The 23,862-nt window shown below is 45.2% G+C and overlaps 1 protein-coding gene across 6 annotated transcripts in view; it reads left to right on the forward strand.

Moving 5' to 3' along the window:
* The window catches only part of C21H1orf226 (chromosome 21 C1orf226 homolog), a 281,417-nt gene that overhangs the window by 217,056 nt on the left and 40,499 nt on the right, over positions 1-23,862 (forward strand). For 4 of the 6 annotated variants that reach the window (XM_074349719.1, XM_074349720.1, XM_074349721.1 and 1 more), the window contains 2 exons: positions 12,075-12,183; positions 22,809-22,950. In XM_074349719.1, coding sequence (XP_074205820.1) covers positions 12,075-12,183; positions 22,809-22,950 — 251 coding nt within the window. Of the gene's footprint in view, positions 1-7,854; positions 7,879-12,074; positions 12,184-22,808; positions 22,951-23,862 lie in introns of those variants that run through there. The other 2 variants (XM_074349723.1, XM_074349724.1) reach the window with 2 other exon arrangements.

Below are 23,862 nucleotides of genomic sequence, written 5' to 3' on the forward strand. Positions count from 1 at the left end.
GGAGACGCTTTCCTCACTCAGCTTCCGTGGTGGGTTTCCCTCGTTCCTCCTCTGCTCTCCTGGTTTTTCCCCTTCTCTTGTTCTATTTGCTTCCCAGTGGATCTCATATTTCCCATGACTTCAGCCACCCTCCCAAGTCCCTATGATCCTATGTCTTGCCTTTCTCCTTGGTCCCTTGTTTCCAGTCATCTCATAGGCAAGTCCCTCTGAGTGCTTTGGTGGCTCCTCATCATTGACCTGTTTAGAACCACAGTCCTCTTCTTCCTTCCCTGTCCCCTCAACTTTTTCCTGCTTCTGTGTCCCCTGACCCAGTTAACGTTTAATCCACTCGCCAGGTCATACCAAGCGACACAACTCAGAATCTTCTCCTTCCCCCTCCTTATTCTCACATCTGGAAAAATGACGCTTGAATCCATGTCCCACCCATGATCACAGCCTCTGCCTTAGTGAGGCCTTCAGCTTTTCTTGCCTGGACTCAGGTTGACCAGCCTGGCTGTGCAGTCTGGGCACTGCATAACCCAAGGTGTGTCAGTCACCCTGCCCTATGCTTGGTCCCTGACTTACCCAAACTCTAACCCTCATGACAACTCCCTTGTTTGTAGATGACAAAACCAGAACTTGAGGATCAAAAGACTCACCTGGAGTCTCACAACTGTAAGCAGCAGAGCAGGGATTGAGTCTCGCCCTTCTGCCTGGCAAGCCCTGGGTCCAGATTCTTACTTCCTTCAGATGTTCCATATTGCAATAACCTCTTTATTGGCCTCCCTGCTTCTGCTCATGTCCTCCTCCAGTCTCCCCTTCACAGCACCGTGACTACCAACTTTGTCGTTCCCCTGATCAGGCCCCCATCAGTGCCCTGAGCCCTCCAGGCAAAATCTGAGCAGGCCCTGACCTCCCTGTGTTCCCAGCTCCTGCCAGCCCCTCGGCATGTGCTGTGTTCCCTGTGCCCAAGCAAACTGTGCTGTTTCGCAACTCCGTGCCTTTCTGTGTGCACCTCCCCTTGTAAGGAGTTTTCTCCTCTCCTGTCTGTGTGATGGACAGCTTTCCTTTGTTCCTTCCTCCGGATCTGCTCTCCCCAGTGCTAGGTGCCTGGGGAGGCTGGCCTGTGTGTACCGCATCAGCGGGCTGCTTTACTGTCACGAGAGCTCCTGCCAGGGGGCACACGGTTCTGTTTCTGGGTTCTGGTAACCTCTCACAGCCCTGCCCCCACAGGCCTTGGGGTGCTGAGGGCTCCCTGGGGTAATGTGTTCTCTGGGGTTTCTCTGCACTCTGCCTTCACCTCTGTAAATAGTCCCTTATTAAACTCTCCCTGAGATGACTCAAATTATCTGTTTCTTGCCAGGACTTGGACTGATCTGTTCCCCACGCCCCAATTCTTGCCACCTCCCACATGTTCTTCAAGAAGTCACTCAGGCAGCAGCTCTCACGTGGGTCCCCCCACACCACCGTACACTTTTCCTGGCTCTCAGGCATGTGGCTGCATCCCCTCCACGGCCGTGTCTATAGCGCTCTGTCCCACCGTCCTGCACGTGTCTCCTCCATCAGCACTCTGAGCTCTTCAAGGGCGAGCTCTGAAACTGCTCCTCTCTGTGTCCTGAGAGAGTATGATATGGGGCAGGGGAGGAGGAGGGTACAGAGCAAGATGTGCATTTCTTAGAATAAAGGTTATGCCAACCACCCCGAAGGCACTGTAGTCCCTCAACAACTGCTCTTGGAAGGTGGGGAGACAGAGAGGATAAGAGAGCTTCCAGTATAAGGAAAAACAAACAAACAAAAAACTCTGGCCACCTGAGGCCTCCCAACCCACCCCTTTCCCAAACTTGTAAAGTAAAAACAGAAGACCAGTGAAAAGTGATTAGAAATTAAAAGAAGATCAAATATGAATCAGTTTGTTTTAAAAATTTTGCTCTAAGGCATGTTAGTCATCTAGAAGTAAAGATCCATCGTCCCTTATGGTTAAAAAAAATAAAGAAGACACTAGACTGTGATGGAAAGGGACATGTCCCAGGAGAAACCAGAATGGTTCAGCCATTGCTCCTGGGGGAGTGTGTGTGTGAAAATTAGGGGAGTTGACCCCTAGGATTGTTGACTTGCCCTGCGCTCCCTGGCTTTTTTTCTTATCCTCAGGTCCTGCTTCAGGTGAGCTGTGATTCAGACCTCCTCTGATGCAGCACTGGGCATCATCAGGCAAGCAGGTCAGAGCAGTCAGAAAGAAAAATGTTAGGAAAGACAAGTATCTGGACATTGCCAGCCAGGCATACCTCGAGCCCTGGGGGGGCAGGGAATGCCCTCTCTTCATTTCCTGTCCCAGCACATGAGGTTCCCCATGTGCTGAGCAAGTGGCCTGAGGGTGAAGGATTAGAGCTGAGTACAGAGTGTGTTATGGAATGAGTCCTGGGAAGCTTGAATGGGTCCTTTAAAGGCTGCCCTTGGAAAGGCTAAGCTGTTCTTAGACATGTATAGTATTCCTGGGTTGGTTTATCTGAAGACACTTGGAAGGAGGGCGGCAGTCAGGGAGAGCAAAGCAATTAAGCACCACTCACTCAGGTGTCCAGCGAAGATCTTACCCACAAGAGAATGAAGTTTTTGACTATAAAGAATCTCTAAAGGCACCCAGGCCTTGGAAAATTACCTGGAATAAGAACATTCAGGGGTTCCTAGGTGGCATAAATGTACCATAGCACCAACTTCTAGCTGGATATAGAGATAACAGTCGTAGTAATGACAATCTAATACTCAAACTGTATTTGACAGTTATTAATCAGCTAAGCAGATAATGCAGATGTTAACTTGGTTAAGATGGCCAGGGTTCAAATTCTGTCTCTGAGACTGTAGTGGGTCAGATTGTGTTCTTCAGAAAGGTATGTTGAAGTCATAACTCATGATACCTGTGAACGTGACTTTATTTGGCAGTAGGGACTTAGCTGATGTAATCGAGTTAAGATGAGGTCATAGTGCATTAGAGTGAGCCCTAGGTGTAATAACTGGTGTTCTTATAAGAAGAGAGAAACTTGGAGACGGAAGCATAGAAGGGAGATGCAGGGAGGAAGGCCATGTGACGATGGAGGCAGCATACTGGAGTGATGCCACGCAAAGCTAAAGAATGCCAAGGATTGCCGCAACCACCTGATGCCAGGAGACAGGCATGGCGTGGAGTCTCTCTCAGAGACTCTAGGGGAAACTAACCTTGTGAACATCTTGCTTTCTGTCTTCTGGCTTCTGAGCTGTGAGAGATTAAATTTAAACCATCCAGTTTGTGGTAATTTGTTACAGCAACCCTGGGAAACGAGAACAGATGCCCACTAGCTGAGTGACCTTGAGAAAGGTGACTAAGCCCTCTGTTTCCTATCGATAACAGGGGTATAGTAACAGTACCTACCTCGTAAGGTGGTGAAGATTAAGCAAGTTTTTACCTGTAAAGTGATGAGGGCAGTGCCTGGCACATGAGAGACACACCCTAGATTCACAAATATTCTTGATCCATCACCTCAAGTTTTTTGAGCACCTACTGTGTGCCAGGCACTATGTATAAATCATGTCGTTTGATTCCCGTAACAATCCTGTGAGCCTCTTCTTGTGCCATTTTGCAGTTAAGAAAACTAAAACTCAGAGCTTTGAGAGAGTCGAAGGGCTGCAACCTTGGCTGAGGCTTTGCGGCTCTGCTCTGTCAGTGCTGTTACCCCACAGGATCATAGGGACCTCACGGGGTATGGGGAGTGGGTAAGAGAGGGTGTGAATTTTGATTACAGTGTATTTTACATTGGGAAGATTTATGACTAAACCTTCTCTCCACGTACCACTTAAAGAAGGGAAGCATTCACTGTCTTGAAAGCAAGAGGACAGATTGTTCATGGGGCAAAGAAAGGAAGATGCAGCTTTCTAAGCAAGACTCCCCTCGCACACACCAGTCAAAGCAGCGCCCCTTCTGTCTGCGGTGTGTGGTGTATTCTCTCCACTCTCCATTTCTGTAAGGAAAGCTGTGTCTCTGAGCAAGAGTCTCCAGGAAGCCTGAGGATGCTCAGAAGTGTAGGAAGGATGGCTGACCTCAGAAAACTTGAGCATGCCAAGTGTGTGAGCCCAGATAACACAGAAGCAGAGAAGGAAGAATTGGCAGTTTGTGTAAATGGGTTTGGTTCTTGAAAGCCAACAGCAGGTGACAGTTATTTTGGAGAGATTACCAGTACTGCAGAGAAGCTGAAGCCTTGAAATACACGGAAGGATTGTTGTGGTTTTGCGAGGGACACTGGCCTGTTTGCCTGCCTGTCAAGTAGTGAACAAGAGGAAATTAACTTAGCACAACCCTTGACATTTAGAAAGTGCTGTTTGTCAGTTTGTGGTTGATTCAAGTAAACCAGGGGAGATTTAGGGGGATGTAAGAACGAACTTTTTAACAGCTGTGAAATTAAAACATAAATTAACTGCTGAGATAGGCAGTGAGGGTGCCTTCACTAGACTTTCAAAAGATAAATGTGTGTTTGTCTGTCTCTCACTAGGTTTTAAAATTCAATTGATGGCTTATTTCTTAAGGTTCACAGTGGATAGTTGTAGTAATAATTTAAATAACATTTGCATAATGTTTTGCCTTGAAGAAACCTTAGAAGTCAGCTGTAATACTTGCATTTCTCTGCCTGCCGTTGAGGAGATGGGCTTGACTGTCTCACAAGGTCTCTCCCAGCCCTAGACTCCCAGGCTTCTTTCCAGGTCATGCTGTGTTGAGGCAGGTCTGTGACGTATGGCCCGGTTAAGGTGACAGGAAGACCTTGGACAGTGTATCCCAGCACCTCAGATGTCTGTGGAGTAAAGAGACCAGTTACGAGCGACTGCGGCACCACTTCACGAGCTGGTCCCCATTCCTTTAGGCCAAGAGAAAGTCAAGTCTGAGGGGGGCAGTCCTCAAATCAAGAATGGCTGAAGTGGAGGATGAAGAAGATGGTCGTTGAACTAACTTCTAATAAAAGAAAACTGGCTGAAGTGATCAAGAGCCCTGAAAACACAGTGGGAGGGAAAGATCATCCGATCAAAGCAGTAATAAAGAAAAGATCAAGATGAAGGACAATTTTATCGAAAGTTTAGATTAAAAATAAGACATGGGAGAAGGAAGATGACCAGGGGCGGGAGTGTGAAACTGCGTGAGTGCTTCAGGGCTGGGTGGGAAGAGAAAAGGACACCGTGTTCGGGCAGCACACGGGAGCAGGGGCTGGGGTGCGGGTGGGGCTGGGTGGGGTGCCACACTCATTGCTATAGATTCAGGTGTGGTTCTGTTAGCAAAGCACTGGGGGGCCTCGCTCCAAACTATCACCTTTCCTAATATTCTCCCGAGGCCCTCTGAGGATAACACATTCCTTTGGGAAACCCACAGAAATCGCATGAGCTGCTTAGGGAATCCTTGCTCCTGTGGGCAGGGGTTGTTCTGGGTTTTCCAAGGACCGTGCTTCATGGCTGTGCCACCCTCAGCGGGTCTCGAGCAGCAGGTTAGTTGTTTTCTGTCTTCTGCGTTTTTCGCACTGTGCTGCTGCTTCTCCCAGAGGTTTTGCTTTGAGAAGGCCCCCTGGGTTCTGCCTTCACCATCTGTGAGTTCCTTGATGGCTTTACCTCATCAATCTTGGTTCATTTCCATATGTCTTTATGGGTTAGGGGTGCCCAAGCCTTCCAGGGGCTTAAGAGAAAAATCTCTGCTCCATGTTCAAACTGGAGAACCCCCAGAGAGACGGTGATGTCGGGGCGACAGTGGTGGTTTCTCTTTGTTCTTCCATTTGCCTTTTCTATAGTTATTTCCACAGTTTTAAAGTATTTGTACAATGGGTTACAGTATATTTATCCATCTCCTGTCTCATCCATTCTCAATATTTGCCCGTTCCAGAACTGTACAGCCACTCTGAGAGAGGTTTTTTTTGCTCTCACTTGAAGTACTGGGGCTGAGAGCAGGACAAGACTTTGCTTGGGCCCCATGGCAGGTCTGGATCCTCTGTCTGCAGGTTCAGTGCTTTGTGCTTGTGGCAGGCCCCTGCCGGCCAGGCGAGGCCCAGCAGGTTTTGAGCAGGAGTCGGCATGGAGACTCCTCTGCGGAGCTCTGTGTCTGTGAGTCTCGGATGGGGGAGCTCAGGAAACTTTGCAGGTGATTCAGGACCTTTCATGTTCTCTGTAGCCTGTGGGTCCCAAAGTCACCAGGCAGTCCCCATGGAAATGAGGGGCAATAGGGGCAGAACAGTAGCACCTGGGGGGGACATGGCCATGCATTTTAGAGTTTATTACATTCAGAGAGAGGGATAATGACAGAGCAAGGTTGTGGCCTCATGGCCAGAGACTGCGAGCAGGAACAAGAGATGAGAACTTAAGACAGAAGCACAACATAATTGGTTCCAGTTGGGTCCAAAAAGGTGAGACCATGAAGAAAAATCATGTGACCACCATAAAATATTCTTTGAAAAGTACACAGTATGGAAAGGTGCTGTGGAACTGAATCTCTGAATCCACTGGACTCATGGAAAAGGCTGAAGATGAGAGGGAAGATGTGTGACAAGAGAGAAGCACATGACCAGGGGAAATTCTCAAGTCCCGTTGTTCTAACCATGTCTCTCCTTTTTTTCCTTATAGTAGAGAACTGTCTAATCTTCAAACTAGAAACACTGAGACATAAGTGACTTTAAAAAATTGAAGAAGTTCAAAAACCATGAGGAAAAAGGCACACGTCCCTCACTCCTTTAAGTGTGTCCAGGCCTCGATCACTTAGACCCTGGGGTCCTAAAGAATGTGATTGCAAAATCATGAGGAATGGATGAGATATGAGAGGATTACAAGAATAAGACATTTCACTTTCTAGAAAGAGGGGAAATCTGGGTCTAGGAGTCACTGGTGAACTTGTTATTGCCCCTGGGCAAAATTCTAGAAGAGATCATTAAGCAGATAATCCGTGAGAGCTTGGAAAAGGAAATAGTGATCACTAGGAGCCAGTCCTCAAAACCAATGACCAAGTATGCTTAGGAAATCTGCCTGGAGAGCAGTTGTGCAAATTAGCTTTGAATGTTTGAATTGACCACCATGTGAGGAAGCAATGAGATGCTATAACTAAAGAAAAAAAAATGTGATGAGAGATGCTTTGCTAAAAATTCAGTTCTAGGCCATAGAAAATATTTACTCAAACTCACTCTGTGATGTTTTCATCTCTTTAGGAATATGTGTTCAGTTCTGTGAGCTGCATTTTAAGAGTCATTAGCAAGTTGGGGTATGTACAGAGAAGGTTAACAAGGAAGACAGAACTCTTATTTACTGAGCAAGCAACTCGGCATGTGTTGGGCATTGTGTTAAATGTTGGGAGCGTGTTTTAATACTTAATTCTATGATGACATCATGAATCTACCTGTTTCAGATGAGGAAAGAAAGGGTTATGTCAACTGAGTAGTTTACATGAGACCAACATCTAACGGCAAAGCTAAGACTTGTACCCAGATCTCTCTCCTTCCAAAGCCCACTCTTTCCACAGTACAAACCTACCAGAGCAATGAGGGGTCTGGAAGGTGGGCCAGGTGAGGAACTCTTGCAGGAAGAAGTGTATCACTTTAAAAAATAAGAGGAGTGAGTACAAAAACAGTGGTTGTTTCCAAATGTTCAGATGGTTGCCATTCAGAAAAAGGATTAGCCTTGTTCTCCAAGGCCCCAAAGGATGGAACTCAGGCAGCAGTGCGCGAGTACTAACAGCGGTTACCATTTATTAACCATTTGCTACGTGCTGATCATTCTGTATCCATTCTTTCTCTAAACCCCGTGAATGAGGTATGGACTGTGACCATCCCCGTTTCGAAGGTGAAGAACCACAAGGAAGTCGAGGTGATGACCAGGCTCTCACAGCTAGAAAGTGGCACAGCCTGGCCTAAAACTCAGGTCTGTCCCACACCAGGGTCCGTATTTTCAACCCCTTCCCTCCACCGTATTCCTGCTGGTAGATTTCTAATCAACGTGAGGGGGAGTTTCCAAAGAATTAGAAGCTCCTAGAAAGGGTGAGGGAAGCGGGTACTCTAACAGGAGTGATTTGCACACCGCGGACGAGTGCTGAATGAGAGGGGTGCTGGGTTAGACAGGCCTTATGGCTGCACAGGTCTCTTTCTACTCTGTATTTTGTTTTCCCTGTGTTCCTAACAGAAACAAGTTAACCTGTAGATTAATAGCCGCGGAAGTGGGGAAGAGGGTGTGGGTGGTGAGTCTAGTGGCTGTTTCTCTCTTTGTCAGCTTACATTTCAACATGACAGTAAACCCCAAATTCAGGTTCTCCAAGATACTGTTTAAATATTTCAGTCATTTATGGCCATAACAACCTGCAGAAAAGTTTATTACTATGGAAGCGTAACAGTTCCATTAATGAGTGAAAATTATAAATCTATATGTAGTTTGAAATAAAAAAATTTAAGGAATTTGGAGGGGGAAACAAACCTAACAAACCTTAGGAATCATTATTAACACTGTGTGAACCACTTTGGTATCCTACCCTCGATAATTATACTGGAAGTTGTGAAAACTGAGATACTTTTTAGAAGCAGGATCAGAATTGCCCTAGACTTAAGGATAATGCTATAGGAAGGGAAAAGGGAAATCTTTCTTTCTTCTCTTCAGTGCTTACCCAAGTCCCCACCCCCAACACAAAGAGTCACAGTTCTTAAAAACAAAAGTAAAAAAACAAAGTATGAAGGAGTAAGGATTCTTGGAACATAATTCTTGATCTGGAAATTGGGACCTAAGGCCTTAATCTGTTGATCTATTAATTGGTTGGTAAATGGGGTCACATGGAAAAATTTCCTGCTTCTTGACTGTGTTGGTGGACACTTTTCTAAGCTCTAACTATTTGACTTTTTGGTTGGCTAGGGGTTATTTATTAATTTTATTGAAGTACAGTCAGTTGCAATGTGTCCATTTCTGGTGCACAGCATCATGTCCCAGTCATGCATATACATACATGTATTTGTTTTCATATTCTTTTTCATTAATAGCTAGAGGTTATTTACTGTTAATAACTAGACATTGAGTTTCTGAACTTTGACATAACAGGGCAGTCCCCAGAGAGCTCCAGTCCAAAGAGAGTGGCTGCCTCCATGCCCAGGTGGTCATCATATTTGCTGAAAATGTGCTTTGCCTACCAAGGTAAAGTTAACCTTAGCTTGCTGCCATCCCTGAGTGCCTTTCATGTCTGTCTTGCTGGCATGCCAGTCGGCACTCATATCTGCTCTGTCAATTTTAAATCCAGTTCTCAGTCCTTGGGGTAGTGTGTAATAATAAATGAAAAACTCGGAAATCAAAGGAATTTTATGTGTGATGCATCTGAACTAACTGGACCTGTCTTACTGGGGGGAAATGACTAGCCGGGCCACATGATGGGTGCTTACCGACAGTAAGGACACATTCCTCCCTCCTAAGCAGGCGTTAGGAACCTCCAGTCACCATGCTGGCACTGGAACACCAGGGTGTGATCCTCATTCCTGCAGGAGCTTCAGCATAAACAACATAGTGTGATGTATGTGCTATGGTTAAGGTGAGCCCCGGGGATTCAGCAGCTCACACTTGGGGGCAGGGTGGGCAGGGGAGGCTTCTCTGAGCCAAGTCTCAAAGGATGCCAAGAGTGTCACCGCAGTTGCACAGGCAGGCAGATACGTGCGACTAATTCCGAAGGGCTATGTAGGTCAGGCCTCTGGAGAGAAATGAAAGTAGAAAGGTAGAAACTTCACCCTGAGGAGTTTGGACTTTATCTGGAGGGCAGTAGGAAGTCTTTGAATGATTTTTAGAAGAAAATAATGGGATGTAGTTTGTGTTTTTAAAAATACCACTTTGCTAGCAGTGTCGAGAGTGGGTTAGTGTAGGTGAGCTAGGAAGCAGAGAGACTAGGTGGGCTGCAAAAAGCAGGTGAACAGCAAGGACAGGTGGACAAAGGCAGTGCCAGGAAGTTAAAGGGAAAAAAAAGTACATTTCTTTTTAATGTTGAAGAGGCATGTGAAGGAGGCAGGCTGCAGAGGCCTTGGTCGTGACTGACAGGTACTGGGGAACGGGGAGGAAGGAGCAGGGATATTGTCCAGGTTTCTGGCTCGAGTGGACACGATGCCCCTCGTCAGGAGGGGGCTTGGGAGAAGGAAGGCCATGCCTGCTTGGAGAATTACAGAGGAGATGATGAATTCAGCTGGAGGTATGATGAGTTTGAGAAGCTTGCGGTGAGGACCAGGAGGGCTTGTCGGGAAGGGCTGGCTGGGCGGGCCCGGTGCTCAGGCAGGGGCTGCTGCGGTGTGGTTGTTGGTTTGTCCCTTCCATGTTAGGAGGACACTTCGGTGTCACTATATGGGTAGGGGACTCTATGGGCCCCATAACGTTAGATTAGTTTCCTTAGAAGCCACATGAAACAAACGTAACTTCTGTTTCAGCGTCATTTAGAGTTGGTGGGCCTGTGAGATGAACTGAAATGACTTCTAGCAGAGTTCAGTGTAGACACCATGGTCCCCAGGGTGAACTTGGGTTTCTTCCCAGGATTGTTCTCCTCTCTGCATCACTTTTCTTTTGAATGTCCCTCTCAGGCTTCTTGGGGTCCTGGGTGGGAATCTCAATAAAAAGACCTCTTAGAGGCTGTATTGGTAAGGAGAAGTAAAAAGGCATTTTACTCATTATTTCACCTTCCCAACAACCTGCAAGGTGTTACTATTGATAGTCCCATTTTACAGATAAGAAGACTGAGCTGCTGAGTCTTGTCGTAGTTGTAGTGAGGGGCCGAGATGTGCGTATGACTCTAAATTCCATTCTCTTTCTACTACACAGCACTGACTAAAGCAGATCAGACCTGTTAAATCCCAGGATGGAAGTTACCAGTGTTGTTTTTGAGGAAGAGATGTTTTATGGAAATGATATGGCCCCAGAGGGTTTATCAAAACCTTGGATCACCCAAAATCAGTTCCACTGCTGTGTCCCCGATACTTCCCTCCCCTGCTCCATGCTGACAAAACTCAGCCCTAGTGGTTCTGGAGCACCCTGTCCTAGGACCACCCCCACCACCTCCGCCGAGAGTCAGCTGTTAGCGTCTGCTTATGTATCCCCGTTTTCTAGTCTTTCCCTCTGCCTCTTCCCCCATCTCCACCACAGCAGCCAGAGTGATCCTTTAGTTTAAAGCATTAGGAAGTCTGCCCTCTGCTCAAGAGCCTCCAATGGCTTCTCTTGTCACTTGGAGTACAGTCTCTGACCTTCACGGCCGCCTACGTTCTGGCCTCTGGCTGCTGCTCTGACGCTGTCGCTGACCACACTCACTCTGAGGTCAAGCTGCGCTGACCTTCTGGCCATTCCTTGAGTGCTTAGAACACCTTCTGAACACTGCAGGGCTTTGCATCTCGCTATTCCCACTTCCTGCAGTGCTTTTGCCCACATAGTCCTGTGAGTGGCTCCCTCACGTGATGAGGCCTCTGCCTCTTGGTGAGGCCACCCTGTCTAAAACAGCAGCCCCCATCAAGCTCTGTCCCTTATTTTTCTTCATAGCACTCATAACCGGTACCCCTGGCTGCTGGGATAGTGCCTGGCCCACCACGTGCACTCAGGGGGATGGGTTGAGTGATGGAATGAATTCCATGGAAGCCGTGGGCCTAATGGAGAGGGACCGGAAGTGAAGTCACTATCACCGAGGGACCTACGATAATGAAACAGAGTGTCTTAGTCTCTCCCAGTGTGGTTAATGTTGCTGGTTCCCTAAGTCTTCTCATTTGGAGTTAACTATGAACGGGTATCAGGAAACTTGCTCCCATTTCCCTTGGTTAGATGCAGATTTATTGGTCTGATAAGGTTGGGAATGATTTTTTCGTTCTAACACATTATTACCAGGACAGATTTGCTGCCTAGTAATAGTGTGGGGTCCCCGTCCTACCCACGCCCACTCTTCCAGATCTGGAGGGTTAGTGGACCTGTTGACAGTGCCTCCTGTATTGTGGCTTTCATAAGAAGATGATTTTCTCAACAAACTTGACTTGAGTGAGCTCTGTCTTCAGTGTCCATAAGCAGAGGTTTCCTTGTTGGAGATTTGAACCTAATGCCATTTTCAGTGCATTTTTCTGTTGCTCTTCCTATAGGATCTTCTACGTCTCTCATGATTCCCAAGACTTGAAGATCTTCAGCTATATCGCTCGAGATGGTGCCAGCAATATCTTCAGGTGTAACGTCTTTAAATCCAAGAAGAAGGTAAAGGGGCAGTCATTGGTCATCTCTTACTTTCCTCTGACGGAACCAGAGTGCTCCCAACACTGACTTGTCTCCCTGTTGATAGAGGGATAAGGTTTGTAGGTGGCTATTTTAATGCGAGCTTGAGGGGAATAAACTCACTAGTCTGTCATTGCTCATATATAATGAATTTCTCTTAGTTTCATTTGAACTTTGTACTTAGTTGGATGCGAACAGCTGGAGAGATCTCAACCATTGGATGAGTGAGCTGCGTTGGTACCAGGAGTGATGCTCACCATGGGGTGCATTAGGAAAGAAGCATTGCCACTCACTAAGGTGACCTTCATCATAATTCTGTGTACTGGTCAGTGGCCCCCAGACATGACATGTGGCATCTAGCTTAGACTTTGCATGTGATATTGGTCGTCCTGGATAGTTATTTTGGTATAGCAGCCTTGATGCTTGAGTAAACGCAACTTTTGCAATTCTGTAGAGGTATGCTTCCTTTCTGTCACTCCTTCAGGAGTCTAACACACGAAACTGGGGTTTTGGAAACCTGGGATCTAGCGCCTCATCACCCCTGGAACCCTGAGTGATGTTGTGTGGGTCACGATCCCCCATGGGTCTTGGCTTCCTTGTCTATAAAACAAGGAGGAGAGTCAAAATCAGCATTTCCTAAAATGTAGCCTGTAAGACATTTACCATCCAAAGTGTTACATGTAAAACTATTTTATTTCAATTTTCTGGGAAGTCCTAAAATTAGCGAAATCCGTTTAACTTTAACCTAGCATTTCTCAAACTGATTTAGCCATGGAATCATGTTTTTTCCCATGTATTTGCGATAATACCTTGGGAATTATTTTTCTGCAGAAGAGATTTTGGGAAACACTCTATTTATGCCTCTAAGGCCCCTTACAGATGTACCATTCTAGACACAAACCACTAAGCCTGGCTTTCTGTGCGGGCTACTTCCACATCCCTTCCTGCTTGCCCTTCCCTGACGCTGTGTGAAGTCTTAATGCATCGTATGCCGTAAGACATCTTTAATAGCTTTGTAGGTACCTTGCCAAGTGGGCATAATAATAATACATGACAGGGTCCAGATTTACTATCATAATTATCCTGGCCCCCACCCTAGCTCCACAAAGAGAGTTATACTTCGTGGTTCAGCCTCTTCCTCTAAGGAGATTTGTGCTCTTACCCACCTGTTCCCAGACTTTTCAATGCAAATCATGACCTTGGATGGAAAGAGCTAGAATTTGAAAAATGGAAGGAAAAGGGGGCAAGTTGCCAGACTTCGTTTCTAGACAGTAGTACAGTTGAGAGGGCATAAAGTGTAAGTGGGGCAAAGTCGAGCTGATAGAAAGAGGAGGAGGAGAGGGAGAGAAAGAAAAGCCAGAGGGGCTGCGGATGAGAATTTAGGGTTAGGGAGAGTGAAAGGCCCTTATGTGGCTTTGAGGTGTAGTGCATCTGGGAAGGAAAGAAAAGGAAATACAAAGTGTTCCTGAGAGTTATGAATTGGATCATCTGTAATGTTCTTTGACAGAAGGAACTCAAGACTAGAATTTCCCTGAATTCATGTTAAGTGCTCAGCTATATTCATTTGAATCTGACTTACTTTTGTCCAGAGACTGGATCATGTGGACCTTGAAATTTATTAGTTACAAATGGCACATTTTAGTTTATAGAGTGCTTTAATATTTAATTTTACTTGATCCTTACAAAAACCTATGTGAAGAAGTTAAGACAGGTAATTTTCACCCCTGGTTTTACAGATGAGTAGATTAAGGTTCAGAGAGATTAAATGACCTGCCCAGAACCAGGGAGACATGCAGAACAAAAGAATTGTGAGCAGTAAACCTAGGTAAAGGAGATCATTATATTTGCTTTACCATCTGATCTAGTGCAGCAGCAAAAACACAGTGGGGTCATCCAATTCTTCTGCCAAAACCTGAGTCTAAGAACAGTGCCCACTGGCACTTTGACCTTGACATGGAGCATAGAATTAAGTTCTTATTACCCAGTGACAAAGGAGCAGTCATCTGGTTCCCTATCATATCAGCTTTTCCCATGTCTCATGGCTCTCAGCTAATCCTGGTCTCTGGCTCTTATTTTTTATATCCCTTTCACCCTCACCTACTGAGGCTGTAACCCTTTAGAGCTGGTTCTCAGGCCCTTTGCTGGCCTGTAGCCATGCAGCTGAAGGAATTGTTTCCAGACAGCCTGGGCTGTGAGCCCCATTACTGCCGAACTGTAGATAGAAGGGCTAGTTTCCAAGCCAGGAAAGAGAAGTGAATTAATTGTTCAGCAAAGGAAGCAGAATTGGGGAGGGGTGGGGAGCACGTCTGCAAGGTTTTGTACGTTTATCCTGGTTAGTCTCCAGATTTGGTGATTTACCTTCTTGTAGGGCACTTCTGGTTTGGAGAGATAATAGCTTGGGAAGGAGTTTTAATTGGCAAATGATAGAAATACCTAAGAGGTGAGGAGGAAAGGACTATATTCCCTGAGGAAGCACGTCTTACAGGGTTGTTTCTGGATTGTTGGAGGTCAAAAGAGGGGTCCCTTGACTGGAAGCCAGGAGACCCAGGTACTCATAGAGCCCTTGTGTTGCTCATAGTGTAGGAAAGCCTTGTATGAGCTCCTTGCTATGTCAGGGCTTTGGTTACTGCTGTTCACATCACATCATGTCCCCTGTGTGTGCATCCAAGGCACATTTCCCTTTACCTTCACCACGGGGAACAGGGTTGCCTTTTCTGTTGGTTGAGAACCTAGGTCAGGTGTCTCAGCTCCTCCCTGTACCTGGCTCCCAGCACAGTTGTTATTCCATACCTGTGGCTCTGCCTTTAGTTACTCACATATGCAGCCAATGTGGTTCTCATCTTGAGCTGATTTTTTTTCAGTTGGGCTTTCAATAGAAGCTTGATACCACAATGTTGCAGGAGGATAACATACCACCAGCTAATCGCCTATAGTTTAGAGTAATACTCTGAATTATCCAAGTTGTAGCCTTATATTAAGTAAGATGGTAATATCTAATCGCTTTTGGTTGCTGACTGTGTGTCTGTGACCGTTCTAAACTCTTCCTATGTGTTGTCTCATTTCATCTCCACAGCAGTGCTGTGAGGTAGGTATCACCATGCTCTTCATTTTATAGATGAGAAACTGGATGCTCAAGGGACATAACTCACAATAAGTGGTAGAGTCAGAACTGAACCCAGAAAGCTGGACTCGGGGGCTCACCTTCTTAACCACCGCATTGTATTATCTTCATCAGGAACTTGCGTCACTGAGGAGTAGCCTTGTTCTCCAAGACCTGTTTGCAAATGGGTTCTACTATAATCGTTCCTGGGATATGAAGAGCTCCTTACCTCTGAATGGCCCAAGTCACTTGACATAGATTTTCCTTTTTTTTTCTCTCTCTCTTAGTATCTTTGTCTGATCAGTATTGACTCCACTTCACAGTTGGAGGAAAAAAGGGTCCAGGGCAGTAAATTGCCATTGGTCGCACAGGGAGTCAATAGTGCCACTGAGATAAGAACTGGGCTTCCTGCTTCCCAGTCCAGAGTTTTGGCCATTGAAGTCTGTTACACGAAACTCATAGAAGACACATGAACCTCTCTGCACTTGAGTGTCTCCAGCTACCAAATAAGAGGAAAGGCATTCAGGAATGCTGATTTTTGTGTGTGGAGTGAGGTGATCTTCAGGGAACAAATCTTATGTGACTGGGAAGGACTGCCAGGGTGATAGGGCGGGGGGTCCCAGCACTATTCAGACTAGTGCCAGAAAGGAAGGGGGGGGCCTTTTCCTCGTGTGGAACATCCATTGGAGACGCCTCCTAATGACACGGCTTTCCTGTTTCTCCTCCCTGGGGGATAGAATGATAGTATTCATTTTCAAGGCCCTTTGCCTCTCGCGCAGGCTCTGCATGGTCTCTTGACCTCTCCTGCGGAGTGGATGTCACGCTCCTGTCATTTCCTCCCGGCCCCAGGAGGACGAGGCTGTCCGCCCTGATTAAGTGTGACTGTGTGTGAAGTGTTAGTGATTAACAGGAGCCCCGGGAATCTCCCCATTATCTTCCCGGGCAGCTCCTTGAAATCGTTCTGCCTACAATCACAGCCCAATTGGTTTGGGTTAGGAGAAATCATTTCCTCCTGTAATGCTGTCGCCATCAGATTAGGGACCACAGCTGAGAAGTTTAACAGTCCTTTAGAGCTGGCAGTGGATTTTGAAAGATGGTGACAGTCATGTGCTAAAGAATAAGTCACTTTCCTGGTCAGGCTTAAGATATGGAAGAGAGATAGGTCCTAAGTTTATATATCTTAAGTGTTGGGGTGGGACTGGGTTGGGAAGTCAAAATACAGAAATCGTAAGTCTCAGAACTCATCTAGTCCCAACCTGTCTGGTTATGGAGAGGAAATCAGTACATGGAAAAGTGATTTAACTTGCCCACGGTCACCTAGCTGGTTACTGACAGTACTGAGCGACTGACAGCTGTTACTTGGCCTTCTTTTCTCTCTGGGACTGTGGTTCATGGACCAGCAGAGAACAAGGAAACACCTAGCAGGCCATTGGAAATTTTAAGATCCACTGTCTTCTGTCAATGTTGGAAGTCATACCTGCTTTGGAACGAAACTTTCCCCAGAGTGAGCAGTCTTCTAGTGTCCAAGACATCACCTTGATCTAATTATATGATCAAGGCCATTAACGAACCTGTTAGACAGAAACCAAACCCGTCTCCCATTTCAGAGTCTTAGTACGTTGGGTCTTCTTCACTGTGAAAGTCCTGATGTATTTTCTCACTTCAGCACTGCAGATTCTGTAGACTGCAGTCATTTGGTAGATATAAGCTTAAATCTTTTACTAAGGTTCAAAAACACATTAAAGAAACATGACCCTGAGTCCTGTTTTTGTTGAGATTCTGTGCTGCTGAAGGTCAAGAGAAGGACACTGTACTTCTTGCTGTGATAGATGAACAGAATTATAAAGCTGTGAGCTGTCCTAGAACTGACTTGCTGGGCCCCATTTCCCTAGGATTCAGAAGCACTCGGCAGATAAATCTCAAGTGCTCAGAAGATACAGAGTTGGGGGTGGGGGAGAAGTAAACTAGAGTAGAGCTGCTAGACCAAGGAAGACACTTTCTTGTAAGAAGTGTGCCCCCACTCGGCTCTTCATCCTCTTCCTGTGGTCATGTTCGTTATTATCATTGTCTTCATCTTCATACACACCTCTCATTTTGAGCTTTTTGACTTTCCTTACTTACCTGATGACTCCTTTAATCATCTCCATGGGCTGCGAAGTTGAGAGAGCTTTTTCCAGGACAGTGAAATTCAAAACAGTGCCCAAGGTTGTTTATTAAATCAGCTGCATACTAAGACCAATAGTAATTACCTCAAAAGATTCCCAAAGTTTACAGGACCAACCAACAATAAGGTCATTTAAAAGGAGGACAGAAAAACATCAACTCTGATTTTTATGTGGACCAGTGAAGTACTGGAATCAGCCTTTTGATTTCTGTCTTCGTATAGGAACCACTGCAGGCTTTTGTCTGCTTTTGAGTAGACAACCTGCTCTCACTGAGAATATAGTGTTATCTTCTTGATTGTTGTTGCAGTTCATCAAATATTGATGCCTGCTAGGTATATAGTTGGTACCAACGTTAGGCATACCGGAAAGAATAGCTGTGCTTTGCATCTTGGCTTGACTTCTGTGCTGGATTGAGAGATGGCCTGAGAGTGGAAGGGAGAGGGTTTTGTCAACATGAACAAGGAGATGGTTTAAAGAAACATTTCTGTGCGCCGTTTGCGTAAGTAGTATAAAGTTCTAAGACAGCTTCTTTTCCAGCCCCGTTTTTACAAAATTGCTGTAATTGGCACTCCCGTGAGTTCAGTGCTCTCCATCTGCAGCTGAGAGCCACTCTGAGGCTAGACGTGCCTTCTCTGCTTTGAAAACATCAAAGCAATCATATCCAACCTAATCTTGACAACTAAAGCCCACAAATGCTCTGGAGTTGCTAATACAAAATGGCTTTTGGACAGGAAGATTTGACCCATGTGGCCAAGTACTTTCAGGGACTTATGTAACAGTAAGCTGGATCTGTACAGAAATAATGCAGAATAATGATGTTTAAAAAAAAAAAAAAACTAGTAAATTCCAGAGAATGGCCAGATCCTGGAGCTGGAAAAGGCTGCTTCCCCAACATATTACTTATTTGCTCTGCTTTGTACCTGGCTACCTTCACATCTTTAAAACCCCAGTTGGATTTCCAAAGGTCATGAGATGTGAGACTCTGCTTTGTAGTGACCAGTAGGGACTGATCAAAGGGGTTCTTATAGCTTGTCCCTCTTGGGTTAGACCTGGCATGTTAACTGTAAGTACAAGCATGTGTGATTTCTACATTCCAAGGTGTGTGCGGAACCAGTGTTCTTGCTTAGAAGCCTGGAAAGCCCAGTCACCAAGTCGGGTAGGCCTAGCACGCAGGGGCCAGCATGGCCATGCAGGGAGCAGGTGGCACCAGTGGTGGGACAGACAGCCCCTGCCAGGTGCGGGTTGGCCCTCCTAGCCACCTTCAAGTAAGTTTCCCCCAACAGGTTCTTAAACAGAATCTTCTAAAAGTAGGCTTTTCACTGTTGAAGGAAGGAGAGTCTGAAAGGTCCAGGGGCATCTGAGCTCACATGGCCACTTGTGAGAGAATCAGGCGCCATCTAGCCCCTTCTGGCTGCTAGGTGGTAAGTGGAAGAGCAGTTCTTTTACATGTGTATACTCACTCCGTAAAGCAAATAGTGTAGCTTGATTGCATATTCAAGTGCTCTTGATAAAACATGCTACTGTGTCCTTTTACTGTGAGTGGAAATACAGCCTTCACATGAAAGAGGAATAAAGGATGAATCGAAACGAAACCATTTAGCCCTGAATGTGCCGATCTGGAGCTCTTCCTCAACAACTTCCTCACAGCAGAAACCATCGTACTAGCTCAGCACAGAGATCATTGGGCCCAGTTCTTCTCTATTGCTCTGGGGGTGGAGAGGTGGTAGCTTTAGCCCCTTTGATGCTAACATACTTACTTAAAAGGCGATTCCCTTCATGTCTTCGTGTTTCTATTATTGATAAAGTAAACCCAGCTTTTCCTGAGCTACTATTTATTTTCTGTCTTAATTGCCTTTTGGTGCAGTGAATTCTGTATTCATAATAAAGTGTTTCTGGAGCACTTGGTATAGGGCAAGCACCGTGGGAGGTGCTGTCATGGATGTTAGCCATGCAGTTACTTATTTATGTGGCAGAGGAGAGGCTATAAAATTGATGACTCCATTTTTCAGTTCAAGTTACAGAGATGTTCTGTAGAAAGGCTGTGATAAAGGGAGGTGAGGAAGGAAATCAGAGGCCGAGGAAGTGGGAAGTCATTTCTAACATACGGAAGTCAGGACCACTGACCCCTAAGTCTGCATTTTCTACTGGAATCAGATAGAGGGGCGGGTCAGTTGCCTCTCCTAGTAAATGTACTAAAATGTGAAAATGAAACATGGAGAGTATGAATATTAAGCATTAAAATCAACCCATTTCCTTACAACTGTTTTGGGTTTTAGGGGCTTGGGGGGGGGCGGTAATTAGATTTATTTATTTATTTACTTTTTAGAGGAAGTACTGGGAATTGAACCCAGGACCTCATGCATGCTAAACATGCGCTCTATCACTTTGAGCAATACCCTCCCCCTCATTTTGGCTTTCAAATAGTTGGTTGCAACTGGTGTATATGTGTCATACATTAATCTTTGATGAAGATGGCAGAATAGAGGTTTGAGCTGGAGTCCAGGTTCTTCAGAAGCTCAGTCCTGAGTGTATCCCCTCATCCATTGTTGGCTGATGCATGAGAAATGCAGGTTCTCTGAAAAGTCATTTCCCACCAACTGTGTCCTCTTATTTAAATCTGAGTGTTTCCTTCCAAAGAGAAGTTTAGAAATCCTGTCCCCAGCCCCTGTCTAATCCCATAGACTCAGGGACACTTGTTTGAGGACATTTCCAGTTTTAATATCATCTTAAAAGTTAGTTAAGGGAAGTGTCTGTGACTTACAGAGTTGGTGGAATTCGTAATGTGTCCTCCTTAGGAGAATCTGAGATTTTATAGCAGCAGATGTGGTAGTAAATTTGGAATTTTCTATATAACTGTATATTTTAAGGAGAGAAACTGGGTTTGTACTCTAGGAATGATAAAATTGGGGAAAGACTAACTCAGTCTTTGCAGAACCTTTTTCAAATAGTATGATTTATCTGGGTTAATTTATGTAAGATGAGGAAGTAATGAAATTAAAATGCTTAATCTCTACATATCATTTGGACTTAACCATATTTTATTTCTAGACCCCTGAAATTTTTCCTTTTCTGCCTCTTGTAAAGATGCCTAAGAGCAACTTTTCCAAAAGTCAGGGAAGAAGGGAAAAGGGGAAGGGCTCTGTGTAATGGACACTGACTATATTTGGTAGGCAGAATACAGCATCTCTAAGGTTTGGTAAACTGGTGATGAGCTTTGCTGTAAAAAAAATTAACCACAGGAAGTCTGCTCTCATTCTCATAAAGGGATTAAGCAACAACAATCTGGGGAGGCCTTGAGTGGAACCGAACCTTCTCCTTTTTCACCTGGGGATGGAGATTCCTGGCCCAGCCTCCTCACCAGAGCACAGTTTGATTGCCCAGGGAGATGTAAAAAGCTGTGGTGTGCTTGGCCTGCTTTGGATAGGGACCGTGCCCTCTAAATCATGCCTTTTTGTATATTTTGGGAATGAGAAAGATGGGGACTTCTTGCTTACGACCGGTGCCTGCTGCTCCTCATCTTCCAGTGCAGATAAAGCAGTTGTCTCTTAGGTCATACAAACTTGTGTGTGGAAGGGCCTATGCCTGACTTTCGGAAAACAGGGGGAAGTTAAGGTTGGACATAGAGGACAGAGGCTCTGATCTACCACCAGGTGGGGGATCCCACAGAAGTTACCCATCTCGTCCTGCCTCAATTAACATTCTCGTCATCCAGACACGTCAGGATGTTCCAGGTGAGAGATGTTAAGAACATCCCTGGAGTTCACACCATGGATTGAGAGAGATTTAACTCTAAGACAGTCACTTCTAGGAAGTGGTCTGAGTTAAGGACCATCAGGAGGAATAGAAGTAGACTGAGATTGAGGTAGGCATGGATGAGGGTTGGCCAAGGTGCCTTTTTATACTAACATGAATACTCTGGCCTGAGATAGAAAGCAGGAACATAGAAGTAATACTAGGCTTGAGAATAATAGTAAGGGTAGCAATTTGTGGAGTTAGACCAAGCAGAGAGTGGATTAGAGCATGGGGTCCAAGGCCCCTAGGGGTTCATGAAGATAGCACTGGAGAAATATGAACTAATTGCAATATTAGGAAAAGCATAAGTGAATCATACGTTTACCCACAACAAGGCCTTATAGGCTTATCAAAACACCGGACCCTGCCTTTGTCTGTATTTGTACCAGTTTGCTGTTGGGAAGCCCTGCTTGACTGCTGATGTTACTGTGGGGGCTTTTTTAATATGGTGGGTGAGCTGTATCGTGTCACTAGGTGGGCACAGCTGACCTGACATCAGGTCATTCAGAGGGTGATTAATCTTAGACTCGAGGCATAGGGTGCAGCCACAGTAAAATAAACTGTAGTCTGTGGTGATGGAATAGGTTGGGGACCACGGGGGTAAAGGGAACAGTGAGCTGAGCTTTCCTGGCCTGCGCTCTTAAACTCTGCAGAGCTCACATGGAACTCAGTCTTTGAAAGAAAGTGAAAGCTGACTGATTATCAAGTTATAATCGGTTATCCACTTTGGAGACCATGCCCTGAAAACCCTGCATGTGGTTGTTCCTCGTGGCCTGTGTGGGTCGCATAAGACTCCGCTCAGGCACAGGCAGGCTCTTTTGTGCTCTTTCCTGCTGTTCTCACTGAGTTAGTTAGTGGAACACTGAGACCTAGGGTCAAGCTCAGTGCTTGGGCTTGGGCGGTTAAAGGAAGAGGTTAAATAGCAAAAACAGGAAGGAAGGAGGGAGCCAAAGAAGGGACCCACCCAAGTGAGTCTTTACAGCAAGACTAAAAAGCTCACCTTATATTTAGTTGGCTACTGGGGGTGTTGTGGGGAACTTGGTCTCTGGGCTTCAGCTGGTTGTGCTGTTTAGACCATGGCTTCTCAGGCTCTTATCACTGCAGCCTGTCTGCAGGAGCACCAGGGGAACCCACCATTTCCAACAGAAAAAAGAAGAAAAAAGCTGTTACTCTTAGTGTGATGAACCCGTAGAACATTTGATAATGGTTGGCAAAGGATTCTGAAGCATATCAACCATTTTTATTAAACTTGGGAGAAAGAATTGGGCTAAGTCCAGAATTGGGCTGTTTGCTATCTGCCCTTCAGTTGAGTGATTGTTTCAGAACCATTGTGACAGTTTCTATTTTCTGGCATATTTCAGGAAGGGAAAATGTCTTCTCATTCTTCTTTGTGAGTAGGTGCACATCCAAGCAACATTAGATTTTTCTACCTCTTTCCTTTGCTGGCTTCATAGGTTTCTCTTGCACATCCTCTCTCACCTTGGCCCTTCTTGTGCCCTTTTAGGGGGTCTCCCTGGCCTTCACTCCTTCCTTTCCTTTTTCCTTCCCAGAGCCAAGCTATGCGAATCGTCCGGACGGTGGGGCAAGCCTTCGAGGTCTGCCACAAGCTGAGCCTACAGCACACACAGCAGAACGCAGATGGCCAGGAGGACGGGGAGAGTGAGAGGAACAGCAACAGCTCGGGGGACCCAGGTAGGCACCACATCCTGTGGATGTGGGTGACCAGGCAGGTGGACGCACAGCATGAGGTGGTGGATCATTCCACCAAGCTGCAAGCAATCGGTCATGTGTTATTGTAATCGAATATTAAATATGTTTAAACTGTCAAACAAAGAAGCATTTAAACTGGGTCTCAGGAAACATATTTTAAAGGTAGAGCTGCTTATGCTACCAAATGTGACCCCAAAGAAAATTTCAATATAAAAGCACCTTCATTAAACAAATTAGAAAGAAGATAAACAATTATCTAAGTAGGTTTTTCCTCCCTGTTTCTAAATTCTCTAGCTCTGTAAAGCCTCAAAGTGGACATTATTCCAATATCTCTAATCTTTAAGTCTGTTTAAAAGTCAGGAATAAGGCGAAGGTGTCTCTTTTATCATCTCTATCATCTAAAAGTAAACATGGGGAAAAATATGAGCATTAGAAAAGAGCAGGTAAAAAGTTAATATTATTTATGTTATTTTTTATGTGGAAAACTCATGAAAATAAACTGAAAGCTATTAGAAATCAGAGAATTTAGTTAAAGAGATGAGGTCCAATAAGTAAATATAGATAGCTATGATTTTTCTAGTCTAACAACAGTCAGTGGGAAGTCATAGTAGGGGAAAAATCCATTAAAATAACAAAAAAGATAGAATGCCTATGAATAATCAAAGTAAAAATGGGTTTTATTTGAAGAATATTGTAAAAATTGAAAAGTTCTTGGTTGGGAAACCACAACATCATAAAAATATTATTTCTCCTTATATTAACCTATAAACTTAACACTACAAATTTTTAACAGCAAAGGAAGCACCTTGAGAAGCTAAAATATTCAAAACTTACGGGATACAGATAAAGCAGTACTCAGAGGAAAATCAAAGTTTCAATTATTTATATTAATAG

This window comes from Camelus bactrianus, chromosome 21 (assembly GCF_048773025.1).
Source record: "Camelus bactrianus isolate YW-2024 breed Bactrian camel chromosome 21, ASM4877302v1, whole genome shotgun sequence".
In the NCBI taxonomy this organism is placed as follows: Eukaryota; Metazoa; Chordata; class Mammalia; order Artiodactyla; family Camelidae; genus Camelus; species Camelus bactrianus.